We start from the raw sequence: 24,063 nt of genomic DNA, 5'->3' as shown, positions 1-24,063 counted from the left end.
CCTAATGTTCTTGAAACATCTAGGCTTATGTGCCTTGCCGACAACAAAAAGAGGGACCTTCTCCGTCCCGGTCATATTAGCGGCGACCAGAACAGTAATCCGCTCTTTGCTTCGCTTGCCGCCAGCGCAGCTGTCCCCTTTAAATGTTACTGTTCTGTCGGGCTGGAGCTTATAAAACAAAGCCGTCTCATCAGCATTGAATATATCATGTGCCGAGTAGCTTTCTAAGTACTGCTGCAGAGCACCGCTTCGCCACGTGGCACAAGTTTCTGCATCCACTTCTTTGGCTTCTCCAGACAACACCCGGAAGACAAGATTATGTCTGTCTCTAAAGCGGTGAAACCATCCTTCGGAGGCGACAAAATCTTCCACATTCAAGCGCAGGGCGAAATCGGTCGCCTTCGCCATGATAATTGGGCCGCTCAGTGGAATGTCAGCGCTTCTCATTTCTTTCACCCACGTGATCACAGCGGTCTCAATTTCCGGATACTTGGCTAACCGAAGCCTTTTTCTGTTGCTGGCGAAATCTTCGGCTTCATAGGCATCCTCGATGGCCTTCCTATTTCGGACGTACGTCGACAACGTGCTTGGTGGAATCCCGGGCTTTTTCGCGATTTCCACTTTGCTGGCCTTCCGTTCATCCACCTCGCGTAAAATAGCCACTTTCTCCTTCACCGTCTTGGCACAGTATTTCCCACGCGAACACATCTCGCGGACACAAGCTCACAACAAGCGGCGTGCAAAACGAGGGCTCACGAAATGCAACACGAAACCGTGGTCGATAACACTAAAATGTCGTTCCTCGAAGGAGTCGCGGCAGGAAAGACTGTTTAGTACTTGTTCCAGCACTCTAGCGGCGCTCCGATGGTTGTGCCATCTATCGTTCTGCCGTGAAAGCTTCCTACGATGGTTTTTAACAGCGCCGCTTGGCGGCGCGCAGTTCGAATTATGGGTGGCGGCGCCAATTTTTTAGTGAATTAACGAGCTGTTACGCGCATAGACTTCTATGCACTGCGGACCGGACCACGATGACTATTTCAAATTATCCGAAATTTCGAATTAACGAGTTGTGAATTAACGAGCTTTCACTGTATTTAAAGGAGGGGATAGAGATAATATGACAAACTACAGACCCATATCACTGACATCAGTTGTTTGCAAATTACTAGAACATGTCATATCATTTCATATAATGAAATATATCACTCAGAATCATATCTTGCTTCCCAACCAGCATGGATTTCAGCGCGGTCGTTCTTGTGAAAACCAGCTGTTTTAACTAACTACCGACCTTCACCGAAACTTAAACAGTTAATCCAAACTGACGCCATCTTCATTGATTTTGCAAAAGCCTTTGATCGTGTGCCCCATAATCGCCTCATATATAAGATGAGTAGCATTAACATAAATATTAAAGTTATCAGATGGGTAGAAGAATATTTAAACAACAGAGTTCAATCGGTTATTACTGACGACTTTAAATCTTCTCCTCAGCCCGTGAAATCTGGAGTCCCTCAAGGATCTGTCCTTGGGCCCACATTATTTCGAATATATATAAACGATATTGCTTCCAGCATTACATCATCAATCAGGCTATTCGCAGATGATTGTGTCCTCTACCGTCCAATTTTTAATCTTACTGACTGTGTTATGTTGCAGGATGATTTATCTAGGTTAGACATGTGGTGCTCTGAATGGCAAATGACTATAAACACTAAAAAGACTAAATTAATGCGATTCAGTACCTGCAGCCTGATTTTGTCTAACACCTACTATATTAGCAACGCGGAAATAGAGCCTGTCGAATCCTTTAAATATTTAGGAGTTTATTTAACCCCTAATTTATCATGGACTGTGCATATAAATAATCTTCTGACTAACACATATAAAACTCTAGGTTTTATCCGCCGGTCACTTTGCAGAGCTAATACAGATACACGACTAATCGCTTATACCACACTGGTTAGACCGAAGCTCGAATACGCGTCATTCATTTGGTGTCCTCATCAACTGTATCTTATTTCCAAATTAGAGGCACTTCAAAACAGAGCGAGTCGATTCATCTCACGTCAGTATTCACGTTATTCAAGCATAACAGCAATAAAAGAGAATCTTAAACTTCCAACATTAGAAAGAAGACGTAAGCAATCACGCCTTGCGTTTTTTCATAAACTATACCATAACCCTACCTCTTTCTCAGCACCGATAATTACGCCCGCCACACGCACGTTTCATCGTTTTGACCACGATAAAAAAATCGAGCCCCCATTTGCACGAACAGACGCAGTTAAATTTTCGTTTTTACACCTAGCGATAAGAGAATGGAATGCTCTCCCCTCTTCTGTAGTTAATACTATCGATTATGACCAGTTTACTTCATTACTTAACGATTTTCTAACAGCGTAGTGGGAAGTTTTCACCTTTTGTGGTTTACTTTTGTTTCGATTTTTCCTTTTGCTTTAACCTTTGTGTGTCATGTGTTTTCTTGCATATTTCCGCGTCATCATATTGTGATCATGTTTTTCCTAATTGCTTCTTCTTGTTTATTTAGCACTTTTACATGCCGCCACGTTACTGTTCCGATTTGTTCATTGTGTTTATTTCATGACGTTACCCCCCCCCCTATGTAATGCCCACTTGGGCCTTTAGGGTAAATAAATGAAAAAAAATGAAATGAATGAAAAAAATCAGTGGAATATTGGTTTTGCACTGCACTTCTTCAGTGCACCCTGTTTGTGCAGAAAAATGCCCGAGATTTCTTCATGTTGCATGGTTTCAGTGACCAACGTTTTCTGTCTTTTAAAAAAATTGATATTATGACGTTACGACCTAAATGGCTGTAAACTGCCACACTAGTGCTAACCACTAGACAGGGCTAATTGAAGAGTTAGCTTCACTTGATTTGCCTGTTGATTGGCAGCTGATTAGCACATGGCTTTCTTGACTACCGATGTCTGCCATGGCTGACTGTTTATTCTTAAATATTTTGAACCACCATACTTTTAAGAGTGTTGAGAATTGTTGGCAGGTTGTTGAAACACCTGGTTTGTGGCACAGTATATTATTTCCTTAGGGCAAATGTTTGCGAGGACAGGGCATTGCAGGTTGTCATGCTGAGGAAAAATACACGAACAGCCTGAACATGACTGAGGTCTTGCACTGGTTGCAGGAAAGAGCCGGTGATCTTATAGCATATATTAATGTTTGCTTCTACTTTGTGCAAATGCTTCTGCACTGTTTATTCAGTAATAAGGGTTCCATTAATGTGAATATACATTTGTAACGAGGTCAATATGTGAGGGCAGGTTACTGTGCCACGCACCATCCTACAGTGATTAGCAATTTTTTCAGGTTTCAAGTTCGATGAAACCAATTGTTCAGATTCGTGTGGCCTAGTCAGAAGTATTTTTTCCATTCTGTGATATTAATTAAGCAGTGGAGACTAACTAGCTGAGGAGAAAAAAAACTCTGCTTAATCTGCTTAAGACTGGTAGCCAAGGCAGAGTTTTCTGAACTTACCTCAGCCCTGGCGCATTATCAGGCCTTTGTTACCGCGCACCATTATTATGAATGCTGCCGCATGAGTGGTCTGCATAGGCGCTAAGCCATTTATCTCGCACGTACAGTTAAACCTCGGTGTAACGAACCTCCATGTAGTGAATTCCTCAATATTACTTTCAATTCCCCAACGCCACCCTCACTGAAGTGCGTGTATTTCAAAACTCTACGTAATGAACATGTCGTGGCGGTTGACCTTCATATATAACGAATTCGGGGCACTGACTGTCTCTTAGCTAGCGCTGAATTACTGGAAATTTGGCAGTCCCACAAGTTTTAGGATGGTAAAACACGAAATGACGTGGGAGGTACGTCTACCTCTTTGATAGTAACGAGTGAGTGCAGTTGATACTACGCACTGTATTTCAGTACCGATGGCGCTTTTACGTCGCAAACGCAGCTGTCTCCATTGCTTTCGCTTTCAGAACGTGGTACTACGGTAGTCCTTAGATGAGAGACTTATCTAAGGACGTTGGTTCAAGCTCAGAAGTAGCAAAAATTAACAGAATAAAGGAAAAAGACATGGGGCAAGCAGTGTGCGTCCATCTCTGCCATGCGGTTGCTCGTGGGCTCCCACGCATAGGTAGTGGGAATAGCGTAGTTAGTGCGCCAGCAATGGAGGGCTTTCCTAGGGCAACGGTAGTGGACGAGCGGGGACTTGCTAGAAGGCACAGGTGCCTCCTCGCTCGGTGATGGAGCACTCCCTCCAGACTGATTCCTCCTTCACCCCTTTACCCACCATCTCATAGACGCGTCGTGCGAGCCGCGGCAGAAGCAGAAGCGGCCGCCGCTGACTCTAGCCGTCACCGTTGCGCTGTGCTCCTTCGCGAAACTTTTCACTGCTTCTGTGACTAAATAATTCTGATTTACTGTAAACAAGGTGGTTTCCCTTACAATGAATTCCTAATCTGGTTTTTGCGATGCACGGTCCTCTAAGGTCTTCACACAAAAACTGCGTATAACGAAAACCTGGATGTAACAAAAAATTGCGGGCATTTTACAAGTTCGTTATAACCAGGTTTAACTGTACTGATCACTGTTGGATGGTATGTGGCTGCAGTGTGGGCCCTGTTTTTAAGTAGTGGAAAATGAATACAGCACGCCTTATTCAGTTCTTGTGCCCATTATTTGAAAAATTATTTTTAAAGTTCAGTACATGTTTGTTTCCTTTCATATAATCTAAAAGATGCACTTCTTGATTTGTTTAGGAAAGAACAAGAGGATGTTTAATTCGCTGTCTGTTATTTTCTAATATTTGCACACCACTACTCTGCATTCATCAAGGTATCGTTTTCCTTACCCCCCTTAAAAGCAATAACGCATGCTATGAGACAACTTCCACGTTAGAGCAGGTTTTGCTTCAGTTTCTTAGGGCACCTTTCAGAGCACAGAGTCTGCCTTTCTGCGAGCACATTGAGTGAGAGATTTGTGCTACTAGCTGGTCATATGGTAGCCTTCTTGTAAGGCCAGTAAGTAAAGTTGTGTAAATGGTACCTTGGTGGAATACTCTTGGTCATCTGGTCTTCAAGATCTTCTGAAATGAAAGTTCCCTCATAAAGCTAATAAATGAAAAAGTTAGCAAATTACTCTTTGCTAATTATTGAACCTTGTAGTACAAAAAAGTACTGCACACTGGGCGACACTACTCTCAACAGCCCCGAGTTGGTTTTAACACACTTTGTCTAGTGTAAAAGCTTGTTGATATTTATGTTGCATCTGGTGTGCATGCATGCGTGTGTCTATTTGTGCAAATACACCCGCCAGCTAGCCATATGGCAGCGGCAAAAAATATCTAAGACTCCTTCATGGCATAGGTCGAAATTCCCATGGTGTGTTTTGAAGCTCCCTTTTCCTTTGCAATCTGTTTTTCGCAGAGGATTGACAGCTTCTTAGGTGCCAGAGTTATTCTTTCTGGTCTTGTTCATGCTGTGCGATATGTGACCCACTACAGCAGCCCTTCTTTTTATCCCATAATAATGCTCTGAAAAAGTTCCATGTGAGGCCAGAATAGAGCTAAGTTCCCACGAGCAAGTAGCCAATGTAGCTTTCAGAAGTTTCCTTTTCTTGAGGCGGAAGGATTGTAAAGAAAAAAAAAGTGAAATTGTAGAGAATTGTCGGGAGCTGGTTGTTGAAACTAGTAGACCTACATGCTGCATACACTAGTAGTGTACAGCTTGTACTTAAAGCTCGCATTGCAAACCTCACATTGTATAGCTCACACTCTGTGTAAGTCTTGTTTACTTTTTGCTTGTCTGTCACTTTATGTTGAGACTGTAAGAGTTTTAGAGTTTTAACAGTGGCAGCTCCTAAGTGCCCACCCACTGCCCGGTTTTCTTGTCATTGTGGTAGTACTATAGTAGTGCGTTACTAGAATGAGGTCACTGCTTAAGCCATCGGGGGGTTTGCTACCTTTGATGGCCGCATCCCCTATTGCTGCTTCTGGATGTTGAATGTGTGTTGCGTGCATGCAAAGACAACATGGGGTGCCTTGTGTGCAGATTCACGACGTGACGAGCGTGCTGCGTGAAGAGATGTCCAGCGCAATTCCCGGTGTCCTGTCAAGTGCAGCGTCTACTGAGGGCAGCTCCGTGCAGGCCATCGTGGTGCCCCAAGGCGCTGTGAGTGGACCACTCTCTGTTCGTGGCTAGGGCTGCGTGATTTAGCAGCAAAAGAAGAACGAGGGAATTGAAGGGCGTGTAACGTGTGATTGGCTCCTGTCTCTGTATCACGGTATAAAAAGGCATCAGAATGAGGCAGGGCAAACAATTGGGAGTTAAAAAGAAATGACTGAAGGGGAGCCTGCTGTAGCTGCCCACAACTTACTGCGACCAAAGATTGAGAAATGATTCAATTTGAGAAATGATTGGCAGCTCCAGCGCCTCCCTCGAGGCCTGTTTCTTCTTGTCTACGTACGTGGCCACACTCTGCAGTGCATGACCAGGAGAGCCCCATTCGAAGTTTTGATTCACGGGGGCAGGACAGTGTGCATGAGCAGCAGTGCATCCTCTGTTTGGCCTCTTTTTGTAATACATCTGTGCGCCCTGTGTGGAGAGGGGGAGTTGTCTGCAACCATATTCTCTCCCGATTACAAGTGACCTTCTTATGACTCACGATATGTGCACTCAGGGAAAATGTGTTATCTGGAAAGAAAGGTGCAAGCCATGCCACCTGTTGCACTGTCCCATGGGGGGAACTGCAGAATTTGTCTCTGCACATGGTGGGGCAGTTTCCAATGGTGTTTTCAGTTCAGTGCACTTCTGCGGTTATTAATCTGACTTGACAACAGCAGTATAATGCTCTAGTCTGCATTCTTAGTTTCCAGAGCAAAACTACAGTAATGTGCTTTGACAAAGGCACGCATAAGATCTCGAATACCCCAGCCACACGAACACTTTCAAAGGCTATTGCGCCGAAAGCCTTCGAGATCCCCAATCGCAGTCGAACTCAACGAAGTCTTTTGCGCAATCATCATTATCAAAGTGCAGCAAGATTGCTTTTAAGACCTACTGTTTTTGAATTCTAACTTTTCGAACTTGACACTACTGCACTACAATCAGTGTTTCCTTCATAATGTTTCGGGCATTCTTTGTCAGTCTTTGTTGAAAAAGAAAGAATAAAATAAAGATATCAACTGCACTGAGTGGGGGAGTCCAAAGCATTGTCTTCACCAAGGTATTAAAACCCAACTGTAACAAGCTAACGTGTGTTAAAGCTGTTATGTTTCCTTGTCCTTTGTCATCGGCATAATCTTTGTTATGTCACATTCACTGATTTATCCTCATGTAGTAGTGCTACGCAGCAGGACGGCACTGCAAATGGACTTTGTGACCCACCATGCTGTGTAGTTTGAACCCATTGTTGTAATGAGTGATGGCGAAGGTCAGACCGGCGACAAAATAAGGCAGGGTATGCGACAGGTGGTGAAAAATGGCAAAACTGCATTGCCTCGTCATCTGGTACTGCACCTCTGATGTCGAGACCTTGGTTCCTGTGTTCGCTTTCTTTTTGTTTTCACAGCCATATCTTTTTCTATTCTCAACGATGAAGAAGTTGGTGGTATGCAATGCTAGGCTTGAGTTAACTGTTTTTCAACAGCCATGTTGTGAACGCAGTTTGTTGGCGCACAATAGACACTGAAGAGTGCCATGTTCACTTTGCAGGGATTAGGCAGGTAACTTACCCTACCTTTCTTGATGGTTGACTGGCTCAGCATATGTTGTCACTGCGTTTTATTATGGTTTTTGTGGATTCGTAGAAGGCATCTGATGTACAAATGAGACCAAGCATGCCAAAAAGAGGTGGGCATTGATTCAGAAATGCTCTTTTTTTTGCGCATAGCCCTATACGTAGTTGAAAATGTTGTGGATGATCACAATTCCTCATACACAGTCCCCTGCACAAGCCCTGCTAGGTGGCACAGTGGTTACGGCACTTGACTACTGTGCTCAAGGATGCAGGATCAAATCCTGGCCTTGGCAACCGCTTTTCGATGGAGGCGAAAGGCAAGGCGCCTGTGTGCTGTGTGATGTCAGTGCATGTTTAAGAACCCCAGGGGGTCGAAATTTCTGGAGTGCTTCACTACGGCGTCTCTCATAGCCTGAGTCACTTTGGGACGTTAAACACCACAAACCAAACAATCAAACATAATCAGTCGCATCTGGCAAGGATGAATGTTATAAGTGAAACTTCGTGGAAAAAAAAAACTTATTATCCCTGAAAATGTATTGTTACGTGGCAGGAGGCGTTCACGCCACGTAAACACAGGTACACTCACACACAACTGGACACAAGCACAAGGCGTATCGAACGTCAAAACACAGAGACCGCTGCCAGGAATTCGGGCCCCGAGCACGCACTAGCCGCACACACACTTCGTCAGTCTCATCTTGAATGAGTCGACCCGTAGCATGGCCCCCATGCGCAGAAGCACCGTCGCGGTGCTGCTCAGCGAGTGTCGGGACATTGGTCGTTGGCTGGGTCTGCAGAAGCTGGAGCATGCTCAGTGTCCAATGGGGCCAAGAGGTGAGAATGTCGCCATGCATATGCCAGATGGAAGCACTTGGGCCGAATAGCTGAAGTTGATCAGCAGCAGTGACACAAAGTTCCCCTTGACTGTAGCCACGGTATAGGGAAGTGCAACGTTGCGGCACAACAAGAGATCGGCATTAGGCGCAACAAAGTAGCAGCAACTAAGTGCCGTAGTGGTATCATCTAAATTGCCTGATTTCGAAAAAATTTTCTGTTGGATGAAATAAAAAGGCATTAGAATTGGGAGTTTCCCTGCATAAGGGTGTAGATTAGCATTTATAGACATAAAGTATGAACAGCTGCCTTTTTTTTTTAGCTTTCGCAGGATTCAGTCCATATTTGCATTGTCCTAAGTGCGGAAGAGATTTAATAACAGATTCAGTTTGTAGAAGGCAATGACGAGCCGGGGTTGTTTTCTTAGTTGCTTCTGGATGTTTCGCACTCTTACACTAGTGACATGTGGAGCAGCCATCACAGTAGCTTACATTCGCCATGTTTTTGGTCATGCTACGTCCCCCAAACCCGGCACGTTCATATTTAAGCGAATAGATGTATAGTTACAAAATGGTTTGCTCCTATGCTTCTAAGGTACCATAAAGAAGTCACTGCGTTGCTCCTCATGAAGTCATGTTTCCAAGGGAATGGGCGCTTCATATGTTGGCTCATTGGCTTTCTTTGATGCTTCGCCCATTTGCATCCAGGCACAGCAGGAAAGCAACCGTGGTGTGGGAACGCCGCAGTTTAGTTTTTATGTCACGAGTGCTCGTTAGCACATGTTCGATTGATCGCAAAATGTATTATACGACCACAATTTGTTGAAATTTACAACATAGTAACCGGGAAATCATGTTATCCGGGAATGTGTTAACCAGGCGACAAATAGTGTAACTCTATGGGAGATTTTTTACTGCCCACAATTTTTAGTGTATGGGAATCGTATGAACCGGGAACGCGTCAACGAGGTTCTATAGATATATCACATCTGCCATAGTAAGCAAAAAATTATGATTGCATATTGATGGTGATAGATGCAGGAGCATTGAAAGAGAGAAAACAGTCATTGACACAAATGTTCAGTATTAGCTGGTATGGAGGAAGGGAGTAATAATACAGGCCGTGGCCATGGTACAGGCCGTGGCCATGGTACAGGCCGTTGTCCGCCAGGAACTTGCAAGCGTCAGCCTCTCCTCTAGCTCGGTGCCGCCCCCACCACCATCGCGCCCTGTTCCTTTAGTGGCTGCTACAACCACCAGCACAGCCTCCCCACGTCGCTGCCTTGGTCACAATCCTGCAGAGTGGCACACCTCAGACGAAAGGCCAATCTGCTTCATTTGCTGTCAAGCCGGCCACACTTCGCAGTATTGCCGTAGCCGTACCTTCCCCACCCCTCGCTCCTATTACAATGCTGACCATCGGTATTAATATGGACCTCAATGCTTTGCCGCCCCACCAGAGGAGCCCCGCCCCGCCTATGATCGACCTGGACACTTTCCTCCTCAACCAGATCAGCCTCGCACCGAAACCGTCCCAACTGTTCGTCGCTCCAGCCGATCTCCATCTCCCCGGGCTCGTCGATCCCGTTCACCGGTACCTCGTCGCGGTCCTCCCCATCATACGCCGGCACCTACTCGGAAAACTAGCGAATGCAGCGCCCTGGAGTGACGCTGCATTACCGACCCGGACTGCCAACTCGGTTCTGAACCCCGCACCTAGACGTAATCTCATTGATATTCTTGTGGAAGGGGTCCCAATTTGTGCACTCATTTACACTGGCGTCGGCATTTCTGTCCTCAGTTTCTCGCTCCGCCGACACCTCAAGAAAGTCCTCACACCCACCACCTCATCTACCATTCGTGTTGCGGATGGCGACACAGCTACTGTGATTGGTATGTGTACTTCACGCATTAGCATTGCCGGCCGCAACATCCCTGTGTTATTTACAGTCCTCACCAGTTTCCCTCGAAATGTTATATTAGGCCTGGACTTTTTAACTGCACACTCCACTCTCATTGACTGTTCTTCTGGACTGCTTCATCTAGACCTGCCGTTTTGTTCCTATGAACAAGCTCTTGCAACTTCAACGCTCCGTCTTCGCTCCCCTCAATTTACTCACCTGCCACCTGAAGCCGCTGTGTATGTGCTGATGACGCCTTTTCCCTCCATTCCTGATAGCGACTACGTTGTTTTCCCCTTAACTGATGTGACTCTGCAGCGTAGCATAGCCCTCCCTCACAACATTGAGCATGTAGCGAATATCCACACTAAGCTTCCAGTCCTGTACAAGTTCTTCCTGAGGGCATTTCTCTTGCCAAACTGACCCCGTTGTCTGACTTTAATGTGTGTGCACTTTTACCTGACCCTACTGCTGGAGTATCAACACGACGTGCTCCATGCCCGCCTACGGAAGCCTGCATATCAGGAATGGTAGCTCCTGATTTGTGTCCTGATCGTGCTCAAGCACTTACGAACCTTCTGACCTCGTACAGTGACATTTTCGATTTTGGTAACCGACCCTGGGGACAAACGTCCCTCGTTACTTATCGTATCGATACCGGCCAGCCCAATTCACAAAAGACCCTACCGAGTCGCCATTTTTGAACTTCGCGTCATACAGTATGAAGTGAACAAGATGTTAGCAAGAAATATTATAGAGCCCTCGAGCAGCCCCTGGGCGTCACCAGTCGTGCTTGTTAAAAAGAAAGACAATACCTGTAGGTTCTGCGTTGATTACCGACACCTCAACAAAGTTACAAAGAAGGACATTTACCCACTTCCCAGGATAGATGATGCCCTCGACTGCTTGCGCGGTGCCAGTTATTTCTTTTCGATAGATCTTCGCTCCGGTTATTGGCAGATTGCAGTTGACGAATGAGACCGAGAGAAGACCGCCTTCATCACTCCCGATGGCCGGTATCAATTCAAGGTGATGCCTTTTGGCCTGTGTAATGCGCCCGCTACACTAGAGCGTATGATGGACTTTCTTCTACGTGGTTTCAAATGGATGACATCCTTATGTTATCTCGATGTTGTCATTGTCTTTTCTTCGACCTTCGAGAGCTATCTTCACTGTCTTGGAAGCCATTGTTGGAGTCTTCCTAAGAGCTGGCCTTCAGCTGAATTCAAAGAAGTGTAACTTCGGCTGACGTCAACTCAAGGTACTCGGACACGTGGTCGATGCCCGCGGCGTTCAACCCGACCTCGACAAAATTCGTGCTGTAAGTGCATTTCCTACACCCCGCTGTACCAGTGACGTTCGTAGTTTTCTTGACCTTTACTCGTATTTTCGGCGGTTTGTCCCCAACTTTGTGGAGACGGCTTGTCCACTCACCCTTCTTCTGAAGAACGACTTTCTATTTTGCTGGGGCCCAGAACAATCTCAAGCCTTTTCTGCGCTAATTGCAGCCCTCAACAACACTCCCGTCCTGGCACACTTCAATCCCTCAGCACCAACGGAGGTACGCACCGATGCCAGTGGCCACGGTATTGGTGCTATTCTCGCCCAACGGTAGATGGGTCGCACTCGCGTCATTACTTATGCCAGTCGCCTCCTTTCAGCAGCTGAGTGAAATTATTCGATCACATAATGTGAGTGTTTAGCCCTCGTGTGCGCCATTACAAAGTTTCGCCCTTACTTGTTTGGCCGCCCGTTCTCCGTGATCACAGACCACCACGCCTTATGTTGGCTTTCTTTGCTGAAAGACCTTACTGGTCGTCTCGGGCGTTGGGCGCTGCGTCTTTAAGAATACACTTTTTCTGTCGTCCACAGGTCCGGCCGGCTACACACTGATGCCAATTGCCTGTCCCGCAACCCGGTAGATCCGCCGCCTGAAAGCGAGTGTGACGATGACCCCTGTGTGTTATCGATCACTGACCTTTCAAACATTCGTCATGAGCAGTGCTTAGATCCCAAGCTTTGCGGCATTATCAACCGCCTCAGCACTGATCACCCTGACGCTACCCTTGCTTTGTAAATGCTCCACAACGGCATTTTATATAGACGCAATATGCGATCAGATTGCGCTGAGCTTCTGCTCGTAGTCCCCGACTACCTGTGTGCCACCGTTCTTGAGCAGCTGCATGACAGGCCCACTGCGGATCATCTTGGCGTATCTCGTACGTACAACAGCATCCGCTGGCGCTTAGTTCGGCCAGGCCTGTACCGCTCTGTTCGTCGTTACGTGGCTTCTTGTAAAAGGTGTCAGTGGTGGAAGAAGCGCTCGGTTGTGCCTGCTGGATCCCTACAGCCAATCGACATCCTAATAGATACATTTTCCCGGGTTGGCCTTGATTTCCTCGGGCCTTTTCCTCTGTCTGCTTCGGGGAATAAATGGATTGCGGTGGCTACGGACTACACTACGCGCTACGCTGTTAAACGAGCGATACCCACCAGCTGCGCAACTGACACGGCAACGTTTCTCCTCCACGATGTTATCCTGCTCCACGGTGCTGCACACCAGCTGCTCAGTGACCGTGGTCGCTGCTTTCTTGCTAGAGTAGTCGAAGAAATTCTCCGATACTGCTCTATTAAGCACTACTTCACCACCGCTTACCATCCACAAACGAATGGCCTCACCGAACGCCTCAAACGCACGGTCACGGACATGCTGTCGATGTATGTACAGTCGAACCCGGTTATATCGAACCCGGATATATCGAATTTTGGTTATATCGAACTCACGAAATATCCCTTTGAAAATCCCATGTAAAAGTATAGGAAAGCCGCGTCATATATCGAACTTAATTTCACTGGTCGTTCGATATATCGAACTCCGCACCACGCACTGGAAAATGTGCCTTCCCCAAAGACGATCGCATCACCCTTGGCCGTTTGCCACATAACGTTTTCAAGCCACGCGCGGAAGGAATGAGAGGGGACAGTTCGGCGATGGCTGGTCTGGGCAGCACCGCCATTCCCCAAAGGCGCGCATCTGCAATTATCGTTTCCCGCGCGCCAACACATGATGTTTGCAAGCCATGTGCGTGGGTGTGCCCATCCTTTTGCCGAGCTATCTCTCTCCTTCAGCACGCGCTACACATGCGCCAAGCCAGCTCAGCCCATTTTCAGACAGGCGTCGGATGTTTTCTGCAGCGTTTGTTGCGAACCCTCTGCGCACAGCGGCTGACGTGGCTATGGCGCCTGCGGACATTAAAAAGCGACAGCTCTCGCTCTGTTTTTTTCTTTGTTTTCTTTTTTCTTTTTTTTGCGAGTCATCCTTTCTTATCGTTGTGCTGTTCGGACGTTAAAAAGCGGCAGGTGCTTTTTTTTTTTTTTCCGGGAGTCATTTATCCTTGCATGTATGAATCAATGAAAGCACGCGTCAGCTGCTGCGATCATGAGGCGTGATAAATCGAACCAGGCTTGTGCAATCAAGCCTTCACAGGCACTTTGCCAAGTTCGCTCCCCGCCACCGCAGGAGCTATCAAAAGATAAACGCACCCAGACGTTATCGCTGCGCAGCATCTTGGCACGCTGCCAATTAGCTGTGGATGAGACGACCGAAACGGAGTGAAGCGTGCCACCGACATGCAAGCGCAAACGCTCGCAATTTCTGCCGCGGCGACACAGAAACCTTGTTTCGAGCTGCCGCGGTGGCTCGAGCGGCGAGAGGGACGCAGTTCCAACAAGTTTGAACTTTTTCGCTCTGTCGCTGCCGCTTGTCGCTGAGATCGCTCAATCGCTTGCATGTGAGCGAGCTGGCCTTAACACTTTTTTTTTTTTTTTTTTCAAATTCTTGGGTGCAAAAGTGGAGGGTGGGTTCATTATGCGAGTGGGTTGATTACGCGACAAATATGGTATCGTTTTTTTGCGTCGTAAGGGACGTCACAAGCCGATTTTTGTATATCGAATTATCAATATATCGAACTATTTCGCGATCCGCTTCGAGTTCGATATATCCGGGCTCGACTGTATCGGCTTATCACCATGACTGGGATATTACCTTACCGTTTATAACTTTTGCGTATAATTCATCCTGTTGCGATACAATGGGCTACTCACCCTTCTATCTTCTGTTCGGCCGGGACCCTTCTCTTCCATTTGCCAGCGTACTGACTCCAACCGCTAATGCAAGTTTCTATGTTCGTGACGCCATATCCCGAGCTGACGCCGCCCGTGTTATTGCTGGCCGCCGACTGGCTTCCTTCCAAAACTCTCAGAAACGCCGCCATGATTCTCGTCATTAGGATGTCCACTACTCTCCGGACTCTCTTTTCTTGCTCTGGACTCCTGTTCGTAGAATTGGGCTCTGTAAGAAGCTCTTGCCGCGCTACACAGGCTCCTACCGTGTTTTACGGCCAGTCACTTCCATGACATACGAGGTCACCTCTGTGCACCCACACCAGCAGTTCAATATGCCCTGTACAGAAATCGTTCATGTCACTCGCATGAAGCCGTACCACTCCAGCGGTAGTTCCTCGACGTAGTACACACCGGGACTGTGCTTTTCGTGCCGGGGTAACGTTACGTATACGCCACTGAAAAGGACGACGGATTACAGAGTGATAGGCGAAACTGAAGAAACGGTTGGTGCTTGCCTGAACAAAACACCTACGTCTCTTATCGCCTGTTGTGGTTTCCCCTGTTGTGATACTAGCCTTCTGCCACGTATCAATATCACAAAACAGGGTTCAGTCTGGGGGACATGTGTGAGTGTGTTTAATGGTTAGGGTCGAGAGTTTTTGACACGCCAAAATGGTTTCTGCGGTGGGGTGAACGTAAGGTTCCAATGGTGGAATTTGGTTGATCTGTGCCATAAAACAGGGTTAAGGTCTATTAAAGGTAACATTCTAAAACATAGGAAAATGCAGTGATGCAGTGTTATGTGCCTAATCATCGCAAAGTGAACAGTGCATGCTTTTTTATCACCCTTTGTGGACTGCCAAATCATGTGTGAGATATAGGGGTTAAGAAACAGTCACCCCTTGTGTTTAGTTCTGCATATCACCAGCTTATTTGCTGAAAAAGAGGAAATGACATGGCTTCAAGTATGAAAGGACATGCATGCATGCCGCAAGGTCATGACACCAGAAAGTGCAGTGTCAGATGGTGCACAATACTTAACTTTCGATTTTTGCCTCCTGTCTCATGCCCAGCCTTATTTTGTTGTTGGTTATCTATCGTGTGCTCTGTACTGGTGAAGCAAGCAAATATTTTTGCGTGAGCAATGTTATATTCACCAGCACAAACAGCCATCTTTGACTTCCGCGTTACACGGCAGTGGTAGCTGTCATTTGAGTGTTTTATGGCCCTGTTTCCCCATTGCCCAGGGATTGCTGCGGCGGCGACACCTGGAAAGTTTCAAGACCACGGCCAGGCAGCAGCTGGATTTCCAGGTGGGTAGACGAGGCCACACTTTGGCATCGTGTAAATGTTTGCAGGGTGCACGCTGACCAGAAATTTGTGTCTACTCCTACACCAAACTGTGCCATTCTACATCATCCTGATCAAAATCATCAAAACTGTGCCAGAGTGAACCCCAAAAAATGTCTTGGACGATAATGACGGTAGTGCCGGCCCCCTCGACAGGCCTAAAGAGAGGTTCTGCCTGGTCGGCATTTGCCTCTTTTGAATGTGGCATGTAGAGTTTTGGGAGGTGCAGTTAATTTCGGCAGGTTGGGCAGTCACCAACAGATAATGCGGATAGTCGCTTGAATTGCCCGGTGATATGAGCATTGTAAATTTTGGGTCCTCAAATATTTTTACGTCAACCGGGACCTTACACAGGTAAAAATTTTTAATGCCTGTGTGAATTACAAATTCTTAGTGTCTTCAAGTTTGTGGTTAATATCAAGAGTGTAGCAAGGCATCTATGCCCATGACAAGTTGCAGTCATGCCATTGCCAGTCAGCACTTTCTGATCAGAATGGTTAACCTTTGTCTGAGCCAGCTGTGTGAAGAGAAATGGGGCGTGAATGCGCAACCTCCATCCAGCATCCAACAATTCCCAACCTTTCAATGCTGCAAAAAGAAAATGGGAAGATGGGAAGAAAACTGTCTCGGCCTTTGGTTTGTTTCAAGATTTCAATTTGGTATCTCGCGCGCGACTAGCTGCACAAATGAACCCAATGTTGCTAACTGGCAGTTTGTGTTCTCATGGGGTGCAGGGTGCCCTGTTGGAGGTGCCCCTGGTGGAGGGGGGTGGTCCGCGGGCGGGCCGCCTCCTTCCATCTCAGGCGGTGGAACGGTTGGCAGCCAAGCTGGACGCCCTGCCAGGGGACTCACTGCTGCTGTGTGCCGGCCGCACAGACTCTGCGGTGAGCACTTTCTTTGCCACTTCGTCCTGGCACCACACTGGAGGGTTAGTAATTGCGCACATGCAGGCCACTTGTCTTGCGGGCTGTTTTTTTTGCTCACGAGACGATATTCACTCGCATAATGAACTCACTTTTTCTTTTCAAGAAAACTTGACATCAGCTTGAAGGGAAGTGCTTTGAGAGATTCCCTTTCGACAGTCAAAATGTCGTATCATATGTCTGCCTGACTATCCATCATCAACAAAAGCATGCGGTCTGCAGCAGTCACTCCGTTCTTTAGCATTGTTTCCTTAAGATGTTTATGTGCTGCTGTCATGGGGCAGTGTGACAGTTTTGTAACAGTGAACGTCACTGGCTGATTGCAGTGAGATGAATTGATTGTGCTGAATACTAGGCATACAGTCGTGCAGCTGCACTTCTGTAGATGGTGAGCAGCATCCTGGTACTCTGCAAGTTATCCAAGCTTATCACCTTCATAGGAGCATTGTCAAAAGGTAAACATGCTGAGATGCTATCAGTATGCAACATCTTTGCATGCTGCCCTGGTCTATTACTTCAGACTGTAACAATAATGGCATGAAACTGTGGGACTTGATCAGAAAAGCTAAGGCTTTTTAATGAAAGTTAATTTTCAGCAACAGATGTATGTTGGTGGGTTCATTATGTGAGTATATTCATAGCACAAGTAAATGCAGTATTCTGTCCTATGTACTACACAATGTCATGCTCATAAAGCTGAATTGTTTCAGTGCCATACTTTCATGGAGTAGCCATTTCATTTGCATCGAGCCGATTCCGTAGCAGCCTTGCAGGGTCATGAAATGGTGGAAAATACATTGTTTTATAAACAGCAGTTTGTACATGACAGAGTGACACAGTGCCTTCCTTGGAGCTCTTTCAAGTAAAAAGCGTGCTTTCTTCAATCCATTATATACAATGCTCTGTAGTCTGTTTCTGTGCACTGTTCTTAAGTTGTGTTGTGTGCTTTTTGTAATTTCAAGTGTTTATGTGTTCCACATCTCAAACACTGCCTCAAGGCCTGCGAGGCTCTTGAAGTGCACAAAATAGCTAAGCAAATAAACGGTGCCAGTCACAAATGAGGGCAGTGGCTGGCATGCAGATGGGACAGGTAGGTGAACGTCTTCGTAACCTTGAGTCTACTTAGACTTTGCTGCATGAGAGCATTACTTCATTGGAAAGGGAGGAGAGCATGAGGTCTGGAAAGTCTATGTGATGTGACTGAGCGAAGCAAGAAAGCAGCAAATTGGATTAGAGAGGACAGGGCAGCACTCACTCTTCTGTCTCCCTTTCCCATATCCTATAACTTCTTTTGCCAATTTCGTCTTTCTTACGTCATCTTCGCTAAACTTGCACTGGAGTGGCCCCAAAACCAGTGCAGTTTGCAGAGGCCCATTGTAATGGAGCCTCATGTGCTAAGGCACAACTTGTGGAAATTACTGCAGTGTGCCGATGCACACTGGTGTTGGTCACCGCGGCTTCAATTAGCTATTGGCACTGTTCAGCACTAGTGTATCAATCAATATATTGGCTTTTTAACACGATAGTGTTAAACGCTGCATTTGACAGAAAGCTCTGCATCAGCCTTATCAACGTTCTGAGCACAAAATCATGAGCATATCTCTGTGGGTGGCATGGCAGCATACTAATTGTTCAGCCAGTTTGTACGATGTCACGAGACACCATGACACAACCGAGTTGGCAGAAACCGAACGTCATACCCTTGGACCATGTGTCAGATTAGCTACTACTAGGCAAACCAGGCACACTTGAAGTTTGAAGTTTGAAGTTTATTGTATTTCAAAGGTTAACAAAACATGAATACAGAAGGAGGTCCCAAAGTCAAGGACTGCGGAACGGCACCTCCTATAATGATTATTGAAAAGAAATACATATTGAGCAGTTGCAGAAATTATACAATATTTCGCATCAGGGGGTTGGGGCGAATGAAACATGAATTAGTACAGGCACTATTGATGTAATAACAAAGAATAAACACCTAATCACATAAAGAAAACATAGGAAACAATTCATAAAAAGATATAAAGGATAACACTGGAACAGATTACGTTGAAAATTACGATAAGTGTGATAACAAAAACTGACGAAGAGCGGATTTAAAGGCAAAAATAGTTAATGATTGTTTGATAGTTGTAGGTAATGAATTGCAAAGAGTGGTAGCAGAGAATCGGACTGATTGATTCCCATAATTAGTGTTTGGTTTAGGCAGCAAGAAGTTGTTGTTGGCGAAACGAGTGTCCGTACGACGCGGAATTTGATCATTGGTGGTTAGTGAGAATGGAAGTAGCTCTCTAACAGATTTGTACATTAGGCTACATAAACTGTAGTCGATTATTTTCTTCACAGAAAGAATATTGTGTGATTGGAGCAAACGAAGGGCATTTTCTGAGCGGTGACTACAAGTAATAATGCGTATAGCTTGATTTTGGATAATTTGCAGGGAAGATAAGTGCGAAGGGTACGTGTTGCCCCAAGATGAAGTGCAGTACTGAATGTGAGTGTGGATGAACGAGTAATATAGAGAAATGAGCGTGAGAATATCAAAATACGGCCGAACTTTAATTAGCACTCTAATGCCATAAGCCATTTTACGAGAAATAGATGTGATGTGAGTCCGAAATTTTATATGTTTATCAAGTTCCACACCTAAAAATGACACATGATCAGAAGCAAAGATAGAGTTAGAGCCGATGTTAACAGACGGGGTTTCGCAGATAATTTTATGAGATGAGCTTAAAACTATAAAACAAGATTTGGATGCATTAATGGACAACATATTATCCCGGCACCAGCTTAATACATTGTCTGCATCAGCATTCAGTTTTTCAACCACCATGTTTATGTGTGAACCCGAGGTTAAGATGGTGGTGTCATCTGCATAAAGAAAACAGTTAGAATTATTAAGGCGCACAGGGAGGTCATTAATGTACAATAAAAATAAGAGAGGACCAAGAAGTGAACCTTGAGGAACTCCAATGTTTGTGGTCCTGTATTCTGAATATGTCTCTGATATGAATACCGCTTGTTTTCTTTCGAATAAATAGCTTTTGATTAGAGTAAGGGCAGGCCCAGTTATTCCGATAGCGTCAAGCTTATTGAATAGAATAGTATGGTTAAGGGAATCAAATGCTTTGGAGAGATCGATGAATAATGCACCAGCGATGTTACCCGCATCAATGACAGATTTAATTTGATCAGTGAGAGCGATCACAGCTAATTCAGTAGAGAATCCTAATCTAAAACCAAATTGGTTAGGCGAGAGAATGTCAAATTTAGATAAATAGCTATTTAGTCGGACAACAATGGTTTTTTCTATGATTTTACTAAAAAATGACAGAATAGCTATAGGGCGGTAATTGGAAATGTTATGCTTATCTCCCTTTTTGAAGATAGGAATGAGCTTAGTCTTTTTCAACGCAGTAGGAAAAATTCTGGATTTGAACACCAGGTTAATAATGTGAGCGAGGACATCGCAAATGAGATGAGCAATCATCTTTATGTGCGAAGAATGCATATTATCCAGACCTGGACTGGTGTCCTTCAGATTGTGTATTATTTTGCAGATCTCGTCAGGTGACACAGGAAAAAGGAAAATGCTATGGGGAGAACGTTGTAATGTATTACTTGTAGCAATGTTAGAATTACCTGATGGTAAATCAAATGAGTCACTAAACGCTTCAGCAATGTCTACCGGGTTGCTAAATGTTTTCTCGCCTGAAGAAATTGCAGATATGGGAACTTTTGAGGTGGTTCTGTTTAGGAATGCTTTAATAAGTTTCCACTTCTTGTTAGCGTCATTTCCGGCTAGATTTAACTCTCTTTCATAGTATTTTTTCTTAGCTGTTGTGAGGAGCATGCTTAATACATTAGAATAATTCTTATAGCGTGCTAGAAGTCTCATGTTGAATGGTTGTTTTTTTGCTCTTTTTATAGAGGTTATCTTTTTTCCTTAAACTGTTTAATAGGCTGGAAGACATCCAGGGATTAATCGGAGCTGAATATTTTTTATTGCGCATAGATACAGTGGAGCATTGATTAACAGCATTAGAGATAATAAGAAAGAACTGGTTAAATGCATTATCAGCGTCTTCAAAGGCCTTGATTACTGACCAGTCAACACTGGCAATCCGTTCAAGGAATAATGCAGCACTCAGTGTTTTTTTAATGCGGAGTGTATGCCTAGCCTGGTTAACACAGTTATCCAGCTGAATAAAAATAGGGTAGTGATCAGTTAAATCAGCCTCTATAACGCCTGCGTCGGGGGCGGTTATTAGGTTGGATAAGGCATGATCTATAAGTGAGCATGAACCACTCGCCGAAACGCGTGTCGGAATGGTAATAAGATTTTCAAAACCATGAATGTTTAAAACGTCCAAGTAATCTTTATGTGAAGGGCAGTTGGGGTCTAATGTGTTAATGTTGATGTCACCCATTATAATTACATTTTTGCGTTCCATAGATAACGCGCTTAAGACTGAGTGTAAAGCTGAACAGAAATCTTTGACAGGAGACGAGAGTGATCGGTATACGCAACCAATGATTAAATTTTTTTTATCTCGTGAAAAGAAAGATTCATCCGGTTCAATCCATACAGATTCACAGTTTATCACTGCAAGAGCTAGATCAAGTCGGCGACGATAATGATAGCTAGAGGAAATAAAGATTGCTGTGCCACCATGAGCGCTATCGTTACGATGGCAGTATTCTGCGCTGTAATAAGGTAACGAGTATAGTTCTTTATCTGTTTCGGACAGCCAAGTCTCGCTGACGCAGATAACAGAGAACTGGTGTTGAGTAGCTGATAATAAGTTAGCAATGTCGTCCGAATGTTTTCTTAGACTTCGTGCATTAAAATGAATTAAAGACCTACAAGAAGGGGAAAGATAAGATTTTAGGTTTGAAGGCGTGAAGTACGAGGCCATCCTAATAAACGAGATGGGCAGAAAAAAAGTACACAATCTTAGGTGAAGATCGACAGATCGGACTCGGATTTAATACGGAAGACATGACTATTCTCTGACTTACGTGCCAAAATTTGACAGTTTTTCGTCCAGAGATACAGCCATCCCTTTTCTTTCTTGAGTGCGCGTGCCCTAGTGAGAAGTTTTTTGTTTTCCATGGTCAGGTGGTCATTTACGTATATTGGATCCTTTACTTCCCCTGAGAAACCAATGCTACCAGTGTCAAGCCATGCCTTGCGAGCCCTTTCCAAGAAGTCATTTCTTTTGGAGCGGGAAATGAATCTAGCAATAATGTTCTGCCCTAACTGTGCAGGGACCCGGTGAACGATATCCAAGTCAGAAGTGTCAACAGGGCAGCTAATTATCTCTCCAATTGACGCCACAATTGCAGCGCAGTCTTCGCCCTGTGTGCACGGGACACCTTTGATTTCTATGTTATTGATTCTGGAATACTGATCTTGATTAGCGGTGCGATTTTTAAGCATTTCGTTTTCGAGTTTGAGAGCTTTGTTAGCAGCCCAAAGTTCAGCTTGAGTGTCCTGAACTTTTTCCACCATATCATTCAAGAGCGTGAGGCTACAATCCATGTCAGAAACTTCCTTATTCAATCCACTCATGTCAACTCCAGATTCCTGAAGCTTGATAGTTACCTTTGCAACCAGTTGATTAACTAGTTCACTCATCCTGGCCTCAAACATAGCTTCCAAGTTCTCTATTTTTTTTGCTAGTTCGGCATTGGTTGGCATCGTGAAAAAAGGTGCATAAAGTACACAGCGACGCAAACAGAGTTAGCAGCAGCAGTGGTTGCAAGTCTAGGTTGACTAAAGAACAAGAGAGTAAAGGCACCAACCTGAGTGAACAGTAAAAGATGCTTAGCGGTAGATTCGATGACCGCAACCACTGCTGCAATGAAGCTGGGGTACAAGAGGCGATGGCTTTTAAGGCTGCAAGCAGGAAGTTCGCGCAGGCGCTTCAGCGAAGGCACAATTCTGGAAGGTGACGTCTCGAAGATGACTATTCAGTTCGCGCTCGTTGACACGTGGCAGGGCGCAGACCAACTTGCAGGAAAACGGAATGAAGTACAGGTACTTGGTACGTGCAGGGGCAGTAAAAGATGCTTAGCGGTAGATTCGATGACCGCAACCACTGCTTGTATGTATTTGTTAAGCATGATTTTACATCTATTTTGGGTGACATGCTGATGATCATGTATGAAATTGCAGAGGCTCATATTAAATGATTAGTGATTAAGCAAGTAGGAAAGTGCGTGTATGTAAATGAGGATCAGCAAATGCAGAGCTCAAGCTTTCCTTTATATATATTTTTTTTCTATGTACTTGGGATAGAGAGGTTGCTCATAGTATCATTCAGGCTTTGCCCACCACTGGGTTGCAGGAAGACCTGAGTTTTGGTTATGTAGCCAGGCATCACCATTTTCCACTCCGTGTTGTCTGCGGTGTTTGGAAGTTGCCCAACTGGGCGTGGCTACTGTGCCTTTTGTGAGTATACGTTTCAGCTCAGTATTGCTCCTTTATCAGCTGGCATGCTTTTTTTGGTTGAACATTCAAAGCCATCAAATGCATCCTCATTATCATCAGTGCCAACAGCATGACTGCATCCATGACAAGACATCGGCCCCCTCTCACTTGTAATATCTGTCCCTGCCTTATCACCTCAAACTCCCCTACCTCAGGGTGGCAAAGGGACATTCTGTTGTCCCTGTCTGCATTTGCCATCTCTCTTGGAATCCACTCAATGGTTGTTGGTTATCAGTTCTCCACATTGCATGACCTGCCCATTACTCAAATATTCCGTGCTTACTGGGTTAAACCGTCTGTATTATTTTTGGTTGGAACTTGGTTTTCTTTCATATTGAGGAACTTATACATTAGATTGCAGAAGCCTTCTGGTGGCCATTGCATACCATTACCACTTTTCCACATTGAGCTAAGAGGAAGCTGGAAACAGTGCATTTTAAGATTTTTGCTCGTGCTGCTGACGGCGATGCCAGCTTTTCTATGACATGGGACTCGCGTAAAAGAGAAGGTGGCGCAAGTGAAGATGAGAGTTGACAGGGGCTGGCCAGGATTCAGGTCAGCAGGCGAGGTGGGGAAATAAATTATCAATGTTTACAACAGCATAAGCGAACAATTGTTGGGCTTATAGCCGAAGCTAAGTTTTGGCCCATATCATATACTACATGCCTAACTGATCTTTGAAAGAT

General features: G+C 45.2%; 1 protein-coding gene across 2 annotated transcripts in view; it reads left to right on the top strand.

Annotated features, from left to right (window-relative positions):
* AspRS-m (aspartyl-tRNA synthetase, mitochondrial) overlaps positions 1-24,063 on the top strand; it is an 80,687-nt gene that overhangs the window by 33,952 nt on the left and 22,672 nt on the right. For both annotated transcript variants that reach the window (XM_084607536.1, XM_084607535.1), the window contains 3 exons: positions 6,057-6,176; positions 15,853-15,918; positions 16,690-16,839. In XM_084607536.1, coding sequence (XP_084463662.1) covers positions 6,057-6,176; positions 15,853-15,918; positions 16,690-16,839 — 336 coding nt within the window. The remainder of the gene's footprint in view (positions 1-6,056; positions 6,177-15,852; positions 15,919-16,689; positions 16,840-24,063) is intronic.

This window comes from Amblyomma maculatum, chromosome 6 (assembly GCF_055883805.1).
Source record: "Amblyomma maculatum isolate TAMU_Amacu chromosome 6, ASM5588380v1, whole genome shotgun sequence".
In the NCBI taxonomy this organism is placed as follows: domain Eukaryota; kingdom Metazoa; phylum Arthropoda; class Arachnida; order Ixodida; family Ixodidae; genus Amblyomma; species Amblyomma maculatum.
This window is presented reverse-complemented; position numbering and strand designations above follow the sequence as displayed.